At 42.8% G+C, this 19,217-nt stretch overlaps 1 protein-coding gene across 6 annotated transcripts in view; it reads left to right on the plus strand.

Annotated features, from left to right (window-relative positions):
* The window catches only part of PIAS1 (protein inhibitor of activated STAT 1), a 66,924-nt gene that overhangs the window by 27,211 nt on the left and 20,496 nt on the right, over positions 1-19,217 (plus strand). For all 6 annotated transcript variants that reach the window (XM_025153870.3, XM_046899082.1, XM_015292123.4 and 3 more), the window contains exon 2: positions 7,345-7,789. In XM_025153870.3, the coding sequence (XP_025009638.1) occupies positions 7,345-7,789 (445 nt within the window). The remainder of the gene's footprint in view (positions 1-7,344; positions 7,790-19,217) is intronic.

Consider the following 19,217-nt stretch of genomic DNA (forward strand, 5'->3'; position numbering starts at 1 on the left):
AAAGCCTGGGAATGTGTTTTTCAGAATGGAGCTTCCTGAGGAGGGCTGCTTTAAAGTCTAACAGAAGATGCTATCTTAGCTTTTTTCTTTATTATTTTTTACGTTAATGAGAATTGTGGACAGATTATTCTAGCTATTCAGTTTTCCTTCTCCGAGGGCGTAATTGGTTACTTCCAAGGGAAAGGAGGATCAATTAGATGCTGGCTTCAGCCTGCTGTTCCACAGTTTTCAAATTGTTACCCAAGTTTAATATGATCGTTAAGACTTTTTTGGATGTCAGTATAAGTCAGCGATGACTCAGCCTATATCTTGTATTGCATCGTAGGAAAATGAGCACACTGAGGAAAAAAGACCCAAACAAAACAGCAGTCTATTGGAGAATGTGTTGAGCATCTGTTTGTATAATTTCATATCCTGAAGTGTTATATCAAGCGAGCTAAGTAGAAAAACTTCATTTATTTACTATGGACAACTAACTTGTCAGTACTTGGTGCTAATTTACAGCATGTGCAGAATAGAGCACTTGGCAGTTTTGTAATGTAAAGGAATAGAAAAGTTGCTTTTTTAAAAAACCTTGGAGGAAAGCAGGCATGTATTATGGCATTAATTTGTTTTAATCAAGTGATGCTTAAGTTAGCTATTGCATGTGAAGAACCAACATCTGTTGATGCAGTAGAGATTTAAATAACTGCTGCAAGCAAACATCAGAACTGGAAGTGAGAATGTAAGTCTTGGAATTGTTGTGTGCTTTGCTGTTCAGAGCTTCTGTAAGCTTCTCGTGGAAGCTGCCTCTTCATCCTTGCTGCAATGTGAGTACATTCATTGAATTCCAGGTACATTCTTCTCCAGCTTCCCTTCTGGATTGACTTCCCAAAGCTACGTGTGCTTCAGGCAGATAGTTTAGGTATTGGAAACTAACCAGAGCTTAATTCTCTGGTGTTCAGCTGAAAAATGAAGGCTAAATGCTCTTGTTTAGCAGAATCCCTATCTGTAAATCTCAAATCAGTCACATTGTTCATGTAACCATTGCTTTTGTGTTTTAATTGCAAATTTAAAAAAGCATTTGTTTTTTTTTTTTTAAGACTGAAGATCGCTGGGCTTAGGAATTAATGATTGCCCAGTGTTGCTTCCAAAAGTTGTAATGTCTTGATCCTTTTGAAGCTACAAGACAATCTTTCAGGCTATTAGTGAATGCTGAACAAGTTATATTTTGATTTTTACCGATGTAGACTTGTGGTGTAACCAGCTAAAGACTGAAATAGGACATGGTGTGTTTACCAGCTCTTGGGACAGCTGTGTTTGCAGCCGGCGTGGGCTCCACTGAAGTGTATGGCATAGGAATTCTCTCTTGTCTGCCAGCTGAAAGGCTTTAGTTAAGGATAAGAATGCTGTTAATAAAAAGTAAATTTGTCTGGCAGTGACCCTCTCCCAAATAGCTGAAAGTAATTGTCTTCCTTTTTAGCCCTAGGTGTAAGCTGTTAGTCTTGAGGCATATTGTTTTGTATCCAGGGATCGTCTAAACTAGTATTTCTGCAATTACTTGTCATGAAAATTATGCTAGTGCGTACCTCTGTAAAAGTAATTCCCTTCTGCAAGGATAAATACACCAGGGACAATTAAGTCTGAGTGTGGCTGAAAAAAACCCTCAAGTCTCCTAGAACTGGAATGAAGATTACTACTGTCAGCATCCTTATTTAATAGCAGAAGTCCTAATATAGCTCACCTAGTGGGTACAGTCTCTCAGGAGCGATAAAACTTTTGTTATGGATTAAGATAAAAATGTGAGTGACTTTAAATCAAACCCAGCATAGGCATGATGGAGGGCTGTGGCTGCCTTCTTGCAGCAAATCTCCCCTTCGCTGCACCATCAGGGTGCTGCCTTTGCTCCACTGCACGAGTGTTACAGCAAAATACAAACACCCCGAAACCCCAAAATTAAAGGGAAAAAAAAGCCAACAAAACAGAAGAGAACTTTTGGTATGAGGGTATTACACTAAAAATTGTCTGCTTGGATTGTTGCTTGTTGTTACTGGCAGCCAGAAGGCTACAGCCAAGGAGGTATTGGTCCCTTTTCTCAGGTGACAAGTGATAGGATGTGAGGAAATGGCCTCAGGTTGCACCAGGGGAGGTTCAGATTGGATTTCGGGAAGAATTCCCCCCTGGAGAGGCTGAACAGGCACTGATGTGGGCTGCCTGGGACTGGTGGAGTCCCCATCCCTGTAGGCTTTTAGGAGATGTGTAAATGTGACACTTAACAATAGCATTCGGTAGGGCAGGTTGGTGGTTGGGCTTGGCTATGTGGAGCATCCTTCCAACGTGGGTCATTCTAATGGTGTTCTTTGCACTGCTTGATCTGTGGAGTTTGAAGCTGAGCTGAGTGTTTTTGGTGCACTCAGCAGTCACGTGAGCTGAAAGCAGAAGGACAGCAGCAAATTGCAGGACCTCCTGGCCAGAAGCTCTTGCAGAGCAAAGTTCAGTGCTTTTCAAGTGGCCTCTTCCATGCCAGAGAAGGCTCCTGCTCTTGGAAGATGCTTGTAGGTGGGTTCTTTCAAGGGTTGGAATGTTTGTGTTAAAGATACTCAGCCGTAACATTAGTAGCAAGGAAGCACATTGTTTGTCAGCACACCGAAATAAGTAACACCCAGTGACTTCAGCTTGGCAGCGTGCTTTCTCTGCTAGCACGGGAGCTAGTGAAAATCATGAATGTGGTGTCTGACCTTAAGCCCACAACCACAGAGATGCTAACAGTAGGTCAACCCAGGCTGCTTTTGACATTTGCAGTCAGTGTCATTTTGATGCTTTTCTTTTTTTGTGGATTAGAATGTTTTTAATGCCAGGGAGGTGTGTGTGTAGTTCTGGTCATAGGGCTCTGAAGTGTTCTTTATCAGCACAGATAAACTGGGCAAGCATGGAGTATCTATTAAACCAAAGAAACCCAATCTCCTTATGTGTGCAGTAAAAGACAAATAACGTTGTACCTGCCATTGGTTTGTACCTATTCTTTTAGAGCTGCCCTGCTTGCCAAAACATTGTACGTATCACACTGGGAGACAGCTGAGTTTCTCATTATGAAAACCAATTGCCTCCTTAAAGGTTGCAGTGTGTTGCATATTTATGACCGTTCTTCTGTGCTTTTGCCTCCCTTCCCTTCTGAATTACTGTGACTTCAACCTTTTAGTATTTTGGTTGCATTGGACAAATGCAGGAAGTTACAGCCTGTGGTGGAGGCTTCAGCTCCCATGAATTGGCCGTTTCACTCCCTCCTGTAGGTTTTCAGTAGACTGGTTTCATTTTATACAGTGGAGCCCTGTTAGTTTCCTTGTGTAAGTCTTGCAGATAGAATTTAGGACCCAGGAACGTGCCTTCACAGAGGTAAAAGTATTCCCATCTTTTATGATCTGTCATTTTCACAAACGGTAGGTGTGTAGAAACTCAAGAGCTCAGTCTGTGCGGGGGGCTTGTGTGGCTCTTTCTTCTCAAGAAGATTTATATGGGGTTAAACAGGCCGCTCGTAGCGTGCAGGAACTCTCCTCTATTTTTACAGCTGGATGTCAGAGGCATACTGAGATTAATTCCAAGACCATTTCCATACTAATCTAATGCTTCCTAGTTGCTTTTATTTGGAGAAAAAGAATCAGAGTCTTTTTTTCTTCTTTTACTTCTCTCATCATCAGACTAGGGTGAGGTGCTCTATTTTTTTTCCCCGTTCAGCATTCATGTTGATGTTAGGGAGCTGAGGAGGACCTGTTGCATAGCTCTAGGCACGCCGTGTGGTGTGGTACCCAGCCAAATGCTGCCTGTTGTCCTGGCAGATCTCTTGGATGTGTTTTGGAGCTTGTTCACAGCTTCTAGTTATCACATGCATCCGGAAATAACTTGTTAAATTCTCCAGATAGATCGTGGGGCTGATTACTGGAGCAGTAACCCTTTGTAGAAGGCATTATCTGCTTGTTGGGGCTCCTTGTGCTGCTGCTGAGGGTGGTTGAGCACTGCTTTGTAGCCATCATCTTCTGACTGCTGTTTATAACCAGTTTTCAGTATTGTCTGTCATGCTTCCCTGCTGATGCTGCTTAATTTAATTAAAAGAAAGACAAAAAAAAGAAAACCAAGAAACAACTTACTGATGCTTGCTTTTACCTCTCAGGTCAAGGTGTCTTTCTTCCCGGATAAGTCCTTCCCTCAAAGAAGCCGAGGAGGGAGCAGAAAGCAAAGATTCTGTAAAGACTTCTCTCTGTTTTTTTTTTTTTAGGACAGAAATCACAGTAAATGGCACTTAATGTTGATGGCTCCCTTAGTTGTGTACACATTTGTTCTCTAGAAGTTAAGGTTCCTGGGAAAGTGGTTGTTCTGCCTAAATAGCATTTGTGAAACAAAAGGGTTCTGTTCTGTGACATAGGTGCACTTCTCCAAAGTGGCATGTTTGTTGATGGAGGTATTGTACTGGGTCAGGAGCTGCAGGGCACGCACTGACACTGCAGTGTGCACCAAGCAGCCTGTTGCTTTTTGTTTCGTAGTCCTACGGTGGATGTCTTGGGTTTAAAAAAGAGGAAACTGTTCCTGTTTGCCTGAGATGTGCCCAGATGTTTTGTTTGGATAACTTGAACAGTTTTCATATCTGATACGTAGATACAACCTTTAAAAATGTAGCAGCTCTTGAAATGCAGCTGTAGGTAGAAGGTCCTTTCTAATAAGTAGACACAGGAGGGAAGTCGGTGGGTGCTGTAGAGTGATGCCCCTGGATTGCTTTAGCATCCTTAAGCTGTTTTCTTTCAGACTGTACTGGTTACCTGAACTAGGTGTGGGAAGGATATATCCTTGTTTCCTCAGCCTGCAGCAGTGGTGCAGCGAGAGCGAGATCGAATGGCTGCATGCCTGTCATCTGGCTGCCAGTGCCGTGGCCTAGATTTGGAAACAAGCAACTGGAAGGTGGGAAAGCGGTGGCCTCATGCAGTGCTTCTGTGGGCCTCCTGCCCAACATGTGCGGCTGGGTGACCTGTAGTGAGGCAGGGAAGTGGCACCCAAGCCTTGGGGGAGGGCACACGGGTGGCGGAGTGCATGCTGCCAGGCAGGCAGCCCTCGTGACTCATGCAGCTTCCGTGCAGGAGCACGTGCTTGCGTTGTGCTGTTGAGCAGGAAATGTCAGATGGGTGTTTATAGATTAGAGTTACCTTCTGAGCTCTGTCAAGTGCCTCACAGCGAGTCAGAACTGAGAGCTCTGTTGAACTGAGATAAGTTGTGTTTCTGTAGAGCTGTTTTTTACGCTGCTACACTTGGAACTATTTTTCTGCTGTCCTCTCTCCTTGGACTTTAGTTGTTACCTTGGTACGACAGGTACCAAAATGCACAGTACCATCAAAGTTGGGTTGATAGCGGGGTTCATTGTGCATGGAGCCAGCTTGTGATCACATTGGTGCCTCACACTGCAGTTCCACAACGAGTGAGCAGCTTGACCTCTTCTGAACTAAAAGCACCTGCTTCTGTGCACTAGTGTGAAGGTGGGAGGAACGTGCATTTACCTGTACTCTAGGCTGGAACACCAGGTTACCAGTAACTGCAGTTTGCAAACTAGTCTTTTGTCTTTGATATCTGTGTTTAACTTGAACCAACCTCAATTTTTATCTATATTTTTACCTGCTACTTGCTTCTGCATTGGGAAGTACTAAACAAACATTTTATATTGATAAACAGCCAGAGGTAGGGGCAGCTCTCTGCTCCAAACTCCTAGAGCCGTTTCTTCATTGGCTATTTCCAGTTGGTGCATCTGCTAATGCCCTTAATGTTGCAAACAGCGTTTTTCGTGTTCTTCTTTCTAAGGAATGTTTCAGGGTGGGGAAAACATGAGGAATTTTATTTGTTTTGGTTCAAGAGTCTGCCTGCACGATGGGCCCCGCTGTCTGTGTGCTTATTTCAAACTTCTCCGTAAGTTGAGAGATGGAGAGCATCCAAAATTTAGCAGGAGTTTCTCATTTAGCTCAATTATTTCTTATTCGTCTGCATTTTTTTGCAAGCTGGGCCTGCAAGTTTCTAGCAGAACAAGAACACAGTGATGCTGAGAGACCGCTGCCGAGGAAGTCGTGTTTATAAATGGTGATGGTCACAGACAGAGCCCTTCAGCTGTAACTCCTCATTCTGTTGAAGAAATGTTTGTTGAGCATTACAGTGTTCTTTTGCATGTTTCAGATGTGTTTGTTTCACTTTCCTTTCAGCTGTCAGTGCCTCAGAGTGTAACTGAAATGCCTTGTTCTTTCAAGACACCCCTGTTCTTCATATGGAAGGTCCAACTAGCTGGTGATAGTGATGGCTTTTAGGCATTTTGCTTTCATGAAATTTCTTGCAAATCCAGAATTCTGCAGGAATATCCTTTCAGTTCGTGTCACGGGCTGTGTTATGGTGAATAAGCCACTGACGAGCACTGAAAGAAGTTCTGAAGTAGAGTGCAGACTTGTAAGTTGGCTTTCTGGCTGCTGCCTGACGTGGGGAAGCACTTGGTGTGGCAGGCGATTGCTGGTTGCTGTGCTTTGCATAGTGCATTTTTCAGTTCCTGGAGAAGTGAAACAGTTTACAAGTCCTACTGATTTGATTCATTAACTGTTGGGGGGACAGTGAAAAACTGCTTAAATAAAGATGCTATTTAATAGAAGGCACAATGGGCTCCGTGAACCAAAACAGAACGTGCAGCTCTGATGAGAGAAAAGATTGAGGATAAGTGAGGAAATTGAAGCTCAAAAAGTTTCCTTTAACTTAGTAATGATCGTGTGGGGTTAGGCAGCTCAAATTATAATTACCCTCTTTCTATTTCTTTAAGCATCAGTCATTTCTCTCCTTTCCTTTGAACCTGCATGGAATAGTTAAGCTGCATGGTGAAAGTGAGAGAGGCACTTAAAAGTGAGGTAGGGCCCTGGAGTTAAGTGCTGACACAGCTTTCAAGTGCAAGTAGTGGAGACTTGGATATTGGCAGTGTGTGACTTCTAATTCCTCTAGCTGCAAGTCAGAAAAATTGTTAACGTTACAGATGTTAGCAGAACACTGATTAGAAAATAGTTATGCGTCCCAACGTTATTTCCTGTACTGACAAGCTGTCCTTGTCTCAGTTTTTCCCCGGTGTAGCTATCCTGAATTGCCTATGGCAAGTGGAAATCCCTTTAAAAATTGCTCGTTACAGACTCTCTAAGTAGGTGCACCTATCTCGTACTGTTCTCATTATATTTCTGATCATTAATGGGAGAAGAGCAGCGGTCGTGTGCCTTGAAGAATGTTCTGCTTAACAAGATTAAGCTACATTGTAATGTTAGTGCTGAAGATGATGAAACTTGAATACTAATTTTTTGTTTTGTTTCTTTTAAGCAAATGGTAATGAGCCTTAGAGTTTCTGAGCTGCAAGTACTTCTGGGCTACGCAGGGAGGAACAAGCACGGACGAAAACACGAACTTCTCACGAAAGCACTGCATTTGTTAAAGGCTGGCTGCAGTCCTGCTGTACAAATGAAAATCAAAGAACTCTACAGGCGAAGGTTCCCCCAGAAAATCATGACGCCCGCAGACTTATCTCTCTCCAGCGTACACCCAAGCTCCATGCCAGCAACTTTGTCTCCATCTACCATTCCACAGCTCAGTTACGATGGCCACCCCGCCACGTCACCATTGCTCCCCGTTTCGCTTCTGGGACCTAAACATGAACTGGAACTCCCCCACCTCACATCTGCGCTCCACCCTGTCCATCCCGACATCAAACTTCAGAAGTTACCTTTTTACGACTTGTTGGATGAGCTGATAAAACCTACCAGCCTAGGTAAGCTTGCAAAGCACATGTTGTAGTAATGTTTGAAGACGGACTTTTTAGTAGTAATGGATGAATTAAGCTGCTAATGCAGTAACTGGTTAAATATTGCATCACAGCAGTGTTTAGAGAATTGCTATTTTTGGTAACTTTGGGAACAGATTGTTCTATGCAGAGAGACATCTTACGTAATGCTCATTAGTTGCTTTAGCTGAGCCATTAAATATGGTTCAAAGTTCCGTTATGTTTAAGGGGTGAGTTTGAGAAGAGACAATTGAACCTTAGAAAAAGGAACTTTAAAAAAGCAAACAAACTCCACAACTGTTTAACTTTAAAAAAAGACAAAACAAAACAAAAAGCCCAAAACGTAGAGCTTAATTATTAAAATAAAACAAAAACTCCAGCAACGTAGTTTGTAAGGCCTGCAAAGGTTTTCTCATCTCTGCTGGGAAGGAATGCTGTGCTGTTTGCTATGATCCCTTATGGGCTGAATGTCTGAGTTTGGGAAGATGTGTCGTTCTTCAGCTGTTGTGGCTTCTTTTCTTTAACAGTTTTTGTACCAAGGTATAAATCACTTGGGTAGCTGCTGAGCACCAGATGATGCTTACAGAGCGTTATATAACAATGTGGGTTTTTTCTGGCTCTGACTCCACCTTGCGTTTGTGAAAATGGCTAACTTTTAATACTACTTCAATGCAATAATCTTGTTGATTCCTGGAGAGGCTGCTTGCATATTGGAACCTTCTGCTGTCTTGAAATCCTGGTGAGAAGATGCACAGCGAGAAGAGCTAGTAGGAGGGGGAGATGTGAGAGAGAGAGAGATGGGAGGTGGTGGGGGGTGAGAAGATTGTCCTTTGCAAAAGAGATTCCTTGTAAGCAAAAGTGAGCAGGTAGTGTATGTTTGTAGCCTGCACTGCCGCAGGGCTGACAGGAGTCTATGTGCATGAGTGGTGGTTGTCTGCAGACTTCTGCAGCATGTTGCACAGTTGTGTGTTTTGTTTTAGCTGTTGAATCTGAGGCTTTGCCAGAGAAATAGATGGCTTTTGATAATCTCAGATTCTGGTTCAGGTATTCCTTTCAAAGGTATACTGTATCTGTTTAGCTCAAGTCTGAAGTCTGATGGATTGATAAGCATTCTCAGTGGTGTTGGTGGTACAGGACAATTAGGTGCTCAGAATGTGTCTCATCACTTCTATGTTATAAATACTTAAAAATAATACTGTAATTTCAATAAGACATTCTGATGCAGGAGTTATGGTTTGCTTTTATTCCTAGATGTGGTAAGAACACTTCTGTCAGTGCTGTGCCTGACAAACCAGCCCTGAATTAGGAGATTGTAACTCACGCTCTGTCATTCCTTATTGCTTGAGGAGTTCATGTACAATAAAAGGTTTTTTCCCCTTTGTGGACTCTGAGTGCCAGGGTAAGAAAATGCAGGTGGGTGAAGCTCCAACCAAACAGTTGAAGTGATCCCTGCTCCTTGCAGTTGGTGTAAGGGCTTGTTCCAGGCTTTTGTTTAGCATGTGCGCATCCTGTGCTGTTTATCTGAGGCAGTACTGTTAAAAAGCTGTTTCTTCCTGTGCTTTTTGGGAAGAATGTTTCAGTGTCCACGCGTGTGAGAAACGTTTGTTTCCTTTCGAGGTGGAAAGCAATGCTTCTGCAGATTGTAAAGTTGCCAACTCTAAATGTTATGAAGATGTTTTAAAGTAATAGATGTATATGTTGATTGGAGAAAACAAATAATGATTGGATTAGTAACCAGGGATGTGCAGTTCCGTGCACAACTGCAGAATTGCAGGATGGTTGAGGTAGGAAGGGACCTCTGGGTCCTCCTGGTCCAACCCTTACCCAGCAGGGGTACACAGAGCAGGGTGCCCAGGGCCATATCCAAGGCAAAACAATCCCGAGCCCCTATGTTTCATCTTCTCCATTTGTACATTTATGAATACTCTAATAGAGAAGAGTTTTAAGTGATTTATTTTTAATACTTGCCCTAAGTGCTTTGGACATTCTTTTCACTGTGGCAATGCGTGGCTTTCCTCAAATATCAAATTTCTAGGTTCTCAGGTTTTGTTTTCAAATGGCAGATGCATGCTGTGAAAATTCAAAACTTCTCTTTGTCATTTGGCCAGTATTTTGGGATCTCCTGCTTGCTTTTTCCCAACAGATTCATTATGGGATGTTTATAAGAAACTTTGATTTTTCTTCCATTTCCTTGCACTATGAGAACTAAGAGGTGAGCTGCTGAAGAGTTTTGAATGAGTGTCTCTGTTCTTAAAATAGAACCCGTCAGTATGGTAAAGGTACGTGGGAATGAGTGCAGACTCCGTTGGTTTGAGGATTTTTGGATTCTTCTGAAAGAAGTCATTACATAGAAATTCGGTAGATCACATCTCTGGATCTGATGCTCCCCTGGTCTTCCCCTATTCAATATGACTCTGCTTGAAGGATTGCCTGTAGTAGTCTTCTGTGCCATCAAGAAGTAATTATTAATTTGGAAAATGACAATTTGACAAAGCTTGGGGGAAGGGAGTTGCACGGCAGGGCACCTGAGTGTGCATTCTGTACCCAAATATTCTGTGTAGGTAGGCAGTATGCAAGCTAATGTGAATAACAGATAAGGAAATTAAATCTGCTAACTATTATTTTTAATGTCAAGAACAAAAGGAGGAAATGGATGTTACCTTCTTATACTTGTTTCCTCAAAATGTAGCTCTGAACTGCAATAAAGTCTGCATGCTGGCAACTAGCTGGGCAGGATTCATTCACAACAGGGAAGAAGACATAGTGCTTTATCAACCCCCCTCCTCCTCACCAGCAGCAGCTACCGAGGGTCTCATCCTTAGCATGGCTGGCTGAAATGGCTGTGACAAGCTAAGGTTAGAAGGCTGTTGGCTATCTTTATTTCTGTTTTCTCTGCAGCAACCCATAAAACTCCCAGCAGTGAGTAGGATGCTCACAGAGTTGCCTAACAAGTTGAACGTGTAAACACAGCCCATGCTACTTCAACCTGCTTGTCTCTGAGCAGCTGAGAGGAGCACCTAGATCCAGGTGGTAGTGGGACTGCTCCTGCTGCTCTGCTCACTTAGGTGCCTCGTTTGACTTGCAAGTGTTCCAACTACATAACTCCTACATAGCTTTTTGGAGCCTTGTGGCTAGTGCTGCTGGTCGTGGTTCTGCTGCCTGGGCTGCTGGAGGTGACAGCATTTCTGTGGTCCTGCAAAGGCTGCCAGTGGCCTCGTTTAGCTGAAAGGAAGAGATCTCTCCAAATGGCAGCAGAGCTGTGGAATTTATCCATCTTTTGTTAGTCATCGTCCTTGTAACATTGAGAAGGAGCCTGTATTGGATATTTTTGTGTATGAGCCAATTCAGAATACTCATTGCTTGTTCTGAAGGTGTATGGTGGTGGATGGATGTGTACCCTGAGTTCTTGCAGCACTAATGAGAAGCGTGAGCACCCTGCCTTGTGTTGAACAGCCATTTCATGTGATTTTATGAAGATGTTTTGGAGAAGGAGATCCCATTTGGCCTTGATGAATGTATGAAAACTGCTTATTATTTCAACTTTATTTTTTAATAGGAATTCCTTTAAGTTAGAGAATCTTGCTTGTTAGTTTCTTAAGAGAAGCTACAGCTTTCACTTCATTTTATTTTTCAGCCTTCTGTGAGTGTACATATGCTACTAATTGGTTGTTTTTTAAGAATAGGGCCAGTTTTCTAAAAGTAACTTCTATCACACCGATAAGATCTCTTGTGTGGTAAAATGTTTACTATGAGATGAGTAATGAGTACCCAAATTCTGCCAGCTTATTATGGAAGGGACGTTAGATTGTTAAACAACATCTTAAAAATACTTCTTGTTACAGCATATGTCATTCCTAATTGCTTTAGCTATGTAGTTGTTCCAAAAAACATTGTAACTAGGCTACAGGTCTTTGTTTACCTGTGTGTAGTGGAAGATTAACTTTTTCTTTTCAATTTGAAGGATTAAGGAGGTTATGGGCTATGCTGTTCTGTTTTAATGAAGCTGTCTGAACTCCACATGGGTGATGGTCCTATGATTTGTTTGCTCTGTTTCCATGCTAAGTGATGTTTAAAGCACTGAGCCATGGAAATGGGAATTTTGGTCCACGCATCTCAGCCTTCTGGAAGGAGGAGGCAACAATGAGGTGTTCTGGGCATCACCCCCACAAAGCAACATCTCCTGCCTGCCAGCACCCCGGGGCTGTCTCCGTTGGGCAGAAGGACCCTAGTGGTTCTGCTCAGGTTTGTTTAGGTCCTGGTGGAATGTCTTCATCTATGGACTATACCAGGGTTTCTCCAGGAAGTCCAGTTTCTCCCCTGCTGCCTGCCCTCAGAAGAGCAGCTCTGACTTGGTGCTCACTGACTGGCGGTCACGCTCCCGACTTGCATTTACACTGAAACTTCTTTCACGTGTGATTGACCATGGTTATTTGGACGTGGAGCATTCCTGAAGGCAGAGCTTGCATCTGGTCTGACCAAAATCTTTAGCGTGGCTGTAGTTCAAGTTACAGCTATTAAACAATTAAACAAATCGAAGCAGCTAGAAATCGAGGTTGGAAACTAGAAGAGTTTTGTTTGGCAAGTATTTCACCCTTCCATATATCAGCAAGCTGATCTGCTGCTCTGTGCAATCAGAATCATGGTTTATATGAAAGTCACGCTTTTACTGTCTTCTGTGTTTGTTATTTTTTCAAATGTTCTTTGTGGGAGGAAGTTCAGCAAAGCACTGCATTCTCAGCCCGGGCCGCGCTCTCCGACTTCCGGCTCTGCAGCTTTGGGTTGCGCAAGGAGGAGCTGGAATCTGAACTCTTGTTTGTGTGCTGCGGCAGAGCCAGAGCTACGGCGCATTGAAGTTTCTTTTTTGGGCTTCACTTTTATTTGCATATGGTGTTCAAGCTCACATCTGAAGACTCTTTCCATAGTTAGTTTCTCTTAGAGTTTTTAAGTTTTGCACAGCTGTGCAGCTCTTGTGCTGCAAGAGACAGAGTGCAATTGCTTACTGTTCACCTTAGCAGATGATTGTTGGCTCCTCACGCGTGGAACTGACATCACCCCAGCCCCAGGACCCTGCAGGATGTGGGTGCTTTCTGACGCCACAGCTCTTATGCGGATGGATCTAGGAAGCTACTTTAATTCCTGAGATCAAATTAGGATATCTTTTTGATAATTAAAGCTTTTAGTGGAAGGAATTATGGCAAACCACACTGTTGATTCAAAGTCTGAGTAATCCATTAATATTCAGTGAATAAACCCTGGAGTGGCATCCCACTGAGGCGCTTTGAGGCTTGGATGTGTCGCTCAGGTATCATGAGAGGAAGCTGTGCTACTGACATGTGTATTTTTAAGATTTCCACTGGCAGCTAAGACATGGGTGTCACTTCCCAACAGCATTTCCAGCTTCTGTGTCTTAAATGGCTTCGTTAACTTGGAATCTTAGAGATGCTTTAATCTCCCTTTGTGATGACTTTCTGAAGAAGGTGACGTGGGTTGCTCTAGTTGTAGGAGAGAATTTAGTAGGGGCTCTTATCTGATCATAAACGTTGAACTTATTTTTTGCGTTTCTTATTAGGATTATAAAACTTGATTCTGTCTTGCTGAGACCAGAAAGACATTAGAATCAGAATAGGCAGTGCTGGCAGCTTTCTTGGAGTGCTTCACTGCTGCTGGTGCTCCTAGGGGCAGAAACTAAGTTTTTCCAGCCTGAATGGCAGAAGGTGAGTTCTGGCATCTGTGTTTAGGTACATGAGTAAATCAAGGGACTTAAACAGGGTGTGGAGGATCCAGTGATTTTCCTTCCCTCTTGCAAAATGATGGAAGAAGTCTGCAGAGGAGATCTGTGGGCCCAGCAAGGGCAGTGGTGAGAGGTAGGATGGAAAGGGGAGAGTTCAGATGCTGATGGTCAGCATTGGATTGGCCTTGAAGGTCTGCAGAAGTCTGCGTTGCTCAGAAATGCTGTAATACATGGCTGGTTAAAAATAATAATGCCTAAGTATCTGTCCAATTGCACGGAGGTTCCAGCTGATCTATTCTTTTCATACAATATATAATGAGGTGCTACAGAATAAGTGATATTTATGAATCAATTGTAGCCTCTGGAGTATTTCCAGGCTATTTTTGTATACGTATGTTTAGGCACTGTTTCAAATAATGCTCAGAAGCAATAGGCATAGCTCCATCGGGAGTGGGAAAGGCAGGGAGTAAAGAGAGCTTAACTATTAAAAGCGGTGACTTAAGCCAAATGGAATCTGGAAATGATCTGAAGAGAGAAATGCAGCAGAGTGACCAGAACCTGAGGTCAGTTTTTCACCGGTTTTAAGCCTAAGAACTCAGTACTGCCATTTCACAGTAATGCCACATGTTCTCAAGTGCAGCTGTAACCCTTGGGAGTGGATGAGGAGCTGGCGACTGCTGTCAGGGGAAGAATGACTTGTGTCTTTACAAAAAGACATCCTTTTGAAGAGCTTTGATGTGCTCCGTGGTGTCTGGCCCAGGGTCCTTCTTCAGCTGGGGTTGACTTGGCCCTGGTCATCAGCAGAAGGTTTGGGTTGGATCTAAGGATGACGTTCTTCTCAGTGAGGATGGAGAAATAGGGGAGAGGCTGCCCAGGGAATCTGTGCACACCTCATTCCTACAGGTGGTCTGAGCCAGGTTGGATGGAGCCCTGGGCAGCCTGCTCTGGGCATAGGATGGCTGTGTGTAGTGGGCAGCAGGAGCTGAAGGGGGTGGGGTGCTGGGTTCACAGCACTGCTGCTTGGCTCTGGCTGGTGGCAGGGGCTCGGTGCTAAAGGGCTGCGGTTAATAGAAGGGAAGTGTTTGTGTCTAAATGCTTCCATTACTCAGGAGCTTCATAAATTGTGGTGCTTTTAAAAGGGCAGTGATGTATCCTGAGATGCTGTGGATCCCCCATATGAGGAATAGCCTCTCACCATTTCTGTCCCGTGCAGCAGCCCGCTTTCTGCCTTATTAAAAGCACCGTACGTGTAAGTGAGCCCCTTCCTGGATTGGTGTGAGAGGATTTGGGTGAACTCTGTTATGAGGAATATGGGTATTGTGTTACAAGTTCCCTGGCTTCCACTGCAATTGAGCGTGATTCAAAGCCTGTCTGAATTTTACCTTTTAAAAAGGTATATGTTGTCTGTGCCTTCATCTGAATGCAGCAATTTTCGTCGTAGCTTGGAGCCGGTGTATTACATTTTCAGTGGTGCTACTCGAGAGGAGATTGAGCATAAACTGATACAATGCCTTCTGTAGCTGGAAAGAATAAAAAAGCAAAATGTCTGTCTTGCAACAAAATGAAGTATCTTACGTGTTTAGGGAAGGTACATAAATATTTATGTGTTGGATTGACATACTCTATAGTGTTTGGGTTTTACTGGTCAATATTTTGACAAATGTAACTGATGAAGATGATGACTATTAGCTTAGTGAATGCCCAATTAACACCTCTTGTTCGGCTTACAGCATCGAGCAAAAATTTGCTGTAGTCCTGATCCTCTTGCTTAACTATTCCTGCTTTCAGAAATAAACATGCTACTATTGGAAATGACTGGTCAAAGGCCAACTCACTGATGGCTTTTCTTGTCTTCAGCTAAGGTAGAGTATAAACTGTAAGCTTAATTTTAGTCCAGGTATGTTTCTGCATTAGAAAATAGCGTATTCCCTATGTAATCAGCTGGATGAGCATTAACCTTAGCACACTGACAGCACGATGGCCAGCTGCCGTTGCATCGGGAAGCATCCCCACGTCGACAGCGTAATGACCTGAGGTTCATTAAAGGTTTGAAGGTGTCTGGTTTTGAATGGAAACTTAGAGCAGCTTTTTCTCGAGGCAGCAAGAGGTATTTTACTGCAGAAAGATTGTGTGGCTATTTTTAGCCCTGGGTACTGGTGAGGTGGAACAGAATATTTTTAGAGCTGTAGAAAACGCAGCCACTCGAGCTGCCTTCTTTCACTCTAATGCTATGGGCTTTTTTTTTTCAAAATAGAGTAGAACCAGTAGGAAACGTTTTTTACATGTCATCATTATTAGTTATGCTCATTATCTCTTTAATATAAATATTTAGATAGAATTTTAAGTGTTTTAGGCCTGTGAATGGTACTCCAAAGTATTAAGATGGTTTTTGCTCCAACTTTGAAAACTCATTACTCATGTGAAACAGTCAATAGAAATGCAACAAGCAAGGCGTAATTGGGGCACTCTCAATACATACCAATCCCATCTGCTGTTTGGATCATTACTGGAGTGAAGAACACGTGAAATAATTCAGGAGGCTGTGCTAGTAGTGAATTGGTAAGAGGAATCACTTTGAAGAAGAAATGCTGCACTGCAGTGTTTTAGGCAGCTTGGTGTGTCTTGTGCTGCCATCAGAGCCCAGGTGTGCTGATTGCTGGTCAGTGTCAGGTGTGTTCAAAAGAGAACGTGCATTTTGCTCATTGCCTTCTCTGGATTTTAAGCTGGGTGAATTAAGTAGTAGTGAATAGTTGGCTCCAGCACCACCTCAAAAACAGAGAGATTGCTGGAAGAGGAGAAGTGGGTTTCCATGTGGCTTGTCTGAAGCTCTTCTTGTTGCCATCCATTTAATTACACAGGTTTGCTTGGAAAGATTGTTATTATCCACGTTCAAACGTCTCCCTTTTCCAATGTCTGAATAATTCACATGACTTGTTAGCAGTAATACTCACCATGCATGGCATTGCTTGAAATTATTGTGTGAATGTGGAGCAAAAAATACCCAGTAGACATTTGTGCTTGGTGCCTCTTTTCTGAGATGTGAAGGAAAATGGCCTACAAAGTAATCCTCTGAGCTCTGCCATTCAAAATGTGCGAAATAAAAGGTTATAAAGCTTAATAATTTATAATTGTGAGGGGAAAAATGTGTTTCTGGCAACTTTCATAAGAATTTTTGTATTAACTGTCTTGGCTGTGTTCCAACTTTATCAGATTATAAATTCTATTTTAATCTGCTCAGTTGTCAGCTGGAGATCTTTCTACATCCCTTTGTTAAATAATAGCTATTTGCAAGGCGTGGTTGGATGTTTTTTTGCCATAAAAATGATTTTCTTATATAAAACTATATTTGCACAGTTCTCGTTGTAATTGAATTCCAGAACCCTGAAAATAAACAATGTGTTTATCTCGTCAGGGTCTGTTTGGCTCTCCTAAACCCAGCGGATCTGCCTGATGAATTGGGAGAAGTCTGCTGGCTTTTCTGCACTCTTAATTTCCTGGCTTCCAAAATCACTTCCACGTGAAATGTGAACTCCTTACGAACAAGGGAGTTTGTGTTGTCACTGATGAGCTTGGGAGCCTAGCATTTAGATGCAGAGCTGCTAAATTAGCTCCCTTTGATTTGTTGTGTTGAAATTTTCATGCATCGTTTGTAGGATAAGTAGATCTAGAAATAATAGATAAGGTTATAAAAAGATATGAGAAAACATATGGGAGATCAGAGAAAACCACAAAGAAGAAAAACATTTCTCATTTCCATCCCAGAAGATGCTTCAGTTTGGTTTGCAGCCCAACCCTTTCCTCCTGGGCAAGGGGATGAGAACACATCCTCCCATCCTCCTCCCTGCTTCTGCCCCTGCAGTGTTGCCACCCCTGCATTCCCCTTTTACAAAGAAATGACCAAAAAAAAAAAAAAAAAAGCCACGAAGTCTTAGTTTTGCTTTCCAGTGGCACACGAGGTGGCCAAAATAAATATATGATGGGTGTATAAACTTGCCCTTTTCCCAGCTGGTAGCAGGGGTGGAGCTGTGTCCCAAGGCTCAGGGCCTGGCTTTGGATCTTGGGTGCTGGGATGTCTTCCCTCTGCTTGCATCGCTCAATCTGTCAAGAGTTTTGCATCCTTTGAAGATTAGCTTTTGCATTGTCTCTCTTTAATTAAAAAGTTGCTTCTTCCTTCTTCACAATCTGACCGTGCTCCCATGTGGTAGCTTGTACACAGAAGCAGCGTCCTGAAAATGCTGCAAGTGGGTATTGGCACTGCTTTACAGCCAGGAAGGGTTGAGCAGCATGTGATGGAGTGCACCTCTGACCACTGAGGACCGTTGGTCCATCAGCTCATAGACTTCTGCTTCCAGTTAATGGGGTGAGTGCGTGTGAGGGTGATAGCCAGCCCAGGCAGAGGTACTGGAGGCCTTCTTGTGCTGTGAGCCTCAGCTGGCAATGTTAGAAATGCCCTACATATAAGTGTTTCTTCAGATAACTTAATGCTTATAACAATAGCTAATATTTTTACCAAAATTCTTGTGCAGCATGTTCTACCTATACTCATCCACCAGCTTTGGAGCGACCGATCCACGAGCAGCATGTGGTTGTTGCATGGAGTGCCAAAAATGCACAGGGCTTGCAGCATTGTTGTGCAGAGAAAGTACAAATGTCATGGAGTGAAATTACTGCTGCTAGTATTTACACCGAGTTAGCCACTATTCTGTTGCTGGCCCCAGCCTACCACGTACTGACTTCAAGGGAGTATCTGAAGTATCGCCCTGAAGTTGTCACTCATCTGTCACTCAAGGATGAGTTAGGACGTGTAGTAGAGTAAATCAGAAATGATACATTTGAGTGCTCAGAACCAGAGTTGTGTGTAACCCCATGCCATTATTAAGAGTAGAACTGAATGGTGAACTCATCAGCACACATGTAGGAGTAAAAGCTGTAACCCGTTGGACATTTCTGCAGGGAGGTGATGTGGGATCCTGTTTGTTTGTTTCAGGCCATTTCCTTTGCTTTGGATGCAGTGAGGCTTTGTGGCAGTGCCCCCGCCCTGGGGGAGGGCGTGCCTTCGAAGCACTATTTTGGAGATGCTTAATGTTTCTTTGATTTTTTTCAGCAGGTGCATTAATTCTTAAACACTGTTTGTATTGTTGTGGAGTATGTAGTGCAGAGTTGAAGGACTTGAAAGCCAGACTTCGCTGCTGTGTGTTTCATGTTTGCTTGCATAGTGTATATTTGGTGCACCTAACCCTATAAAATAGCTTCTGCAACCATGAGAAATTGCATAGTTGTACTTTGCAGTCCCTCCGTATGCTTTTATGAGGTAACCCATGATCTTGTGTGTTAAAGGAAATGAAGTGATTGAGAATTCCTTAATTTTTTCATTTAATATCAAATGCTTAATGCTGCTACTGTGACTGATAAAGTCTTGAGCTGATTTATCTCAGCTTTGCTGATACCTGCATTGCTTTTTTAATGTATACTTTATATATAAATATAACAGTTGTTTTTATTTACAAGAGGGATTAAATGACAAATTCCATCTTGGCTCCAAAATTGCTTACAAAAGCAGATGTGTATCAGATTATTGGGCTATAAATGTGTTATGTATATATATGTACACGCTTTAACGAAAGGAGACTGTTGTTAATTATTCTGTATTTACTGTTTTAAGGCAATGATCTCTTGTTTTCTTCC

Source organism: Gallus gallus, chromosome 10 (genome assembly GCF_016699485.2).
Source record: "Gallus gallus isolate bGalGal1 chromosome 10, bGalGal1.mat.broiler.GRCg7b, whole genome shotgun sequence".
Classification (NCBI taxonomy): domain Eukaryota; kingdom Metazoa; phylum Chordata; class Aves; order Galliformes; family Phasianidae; genus Gallus; species Gallus gallus.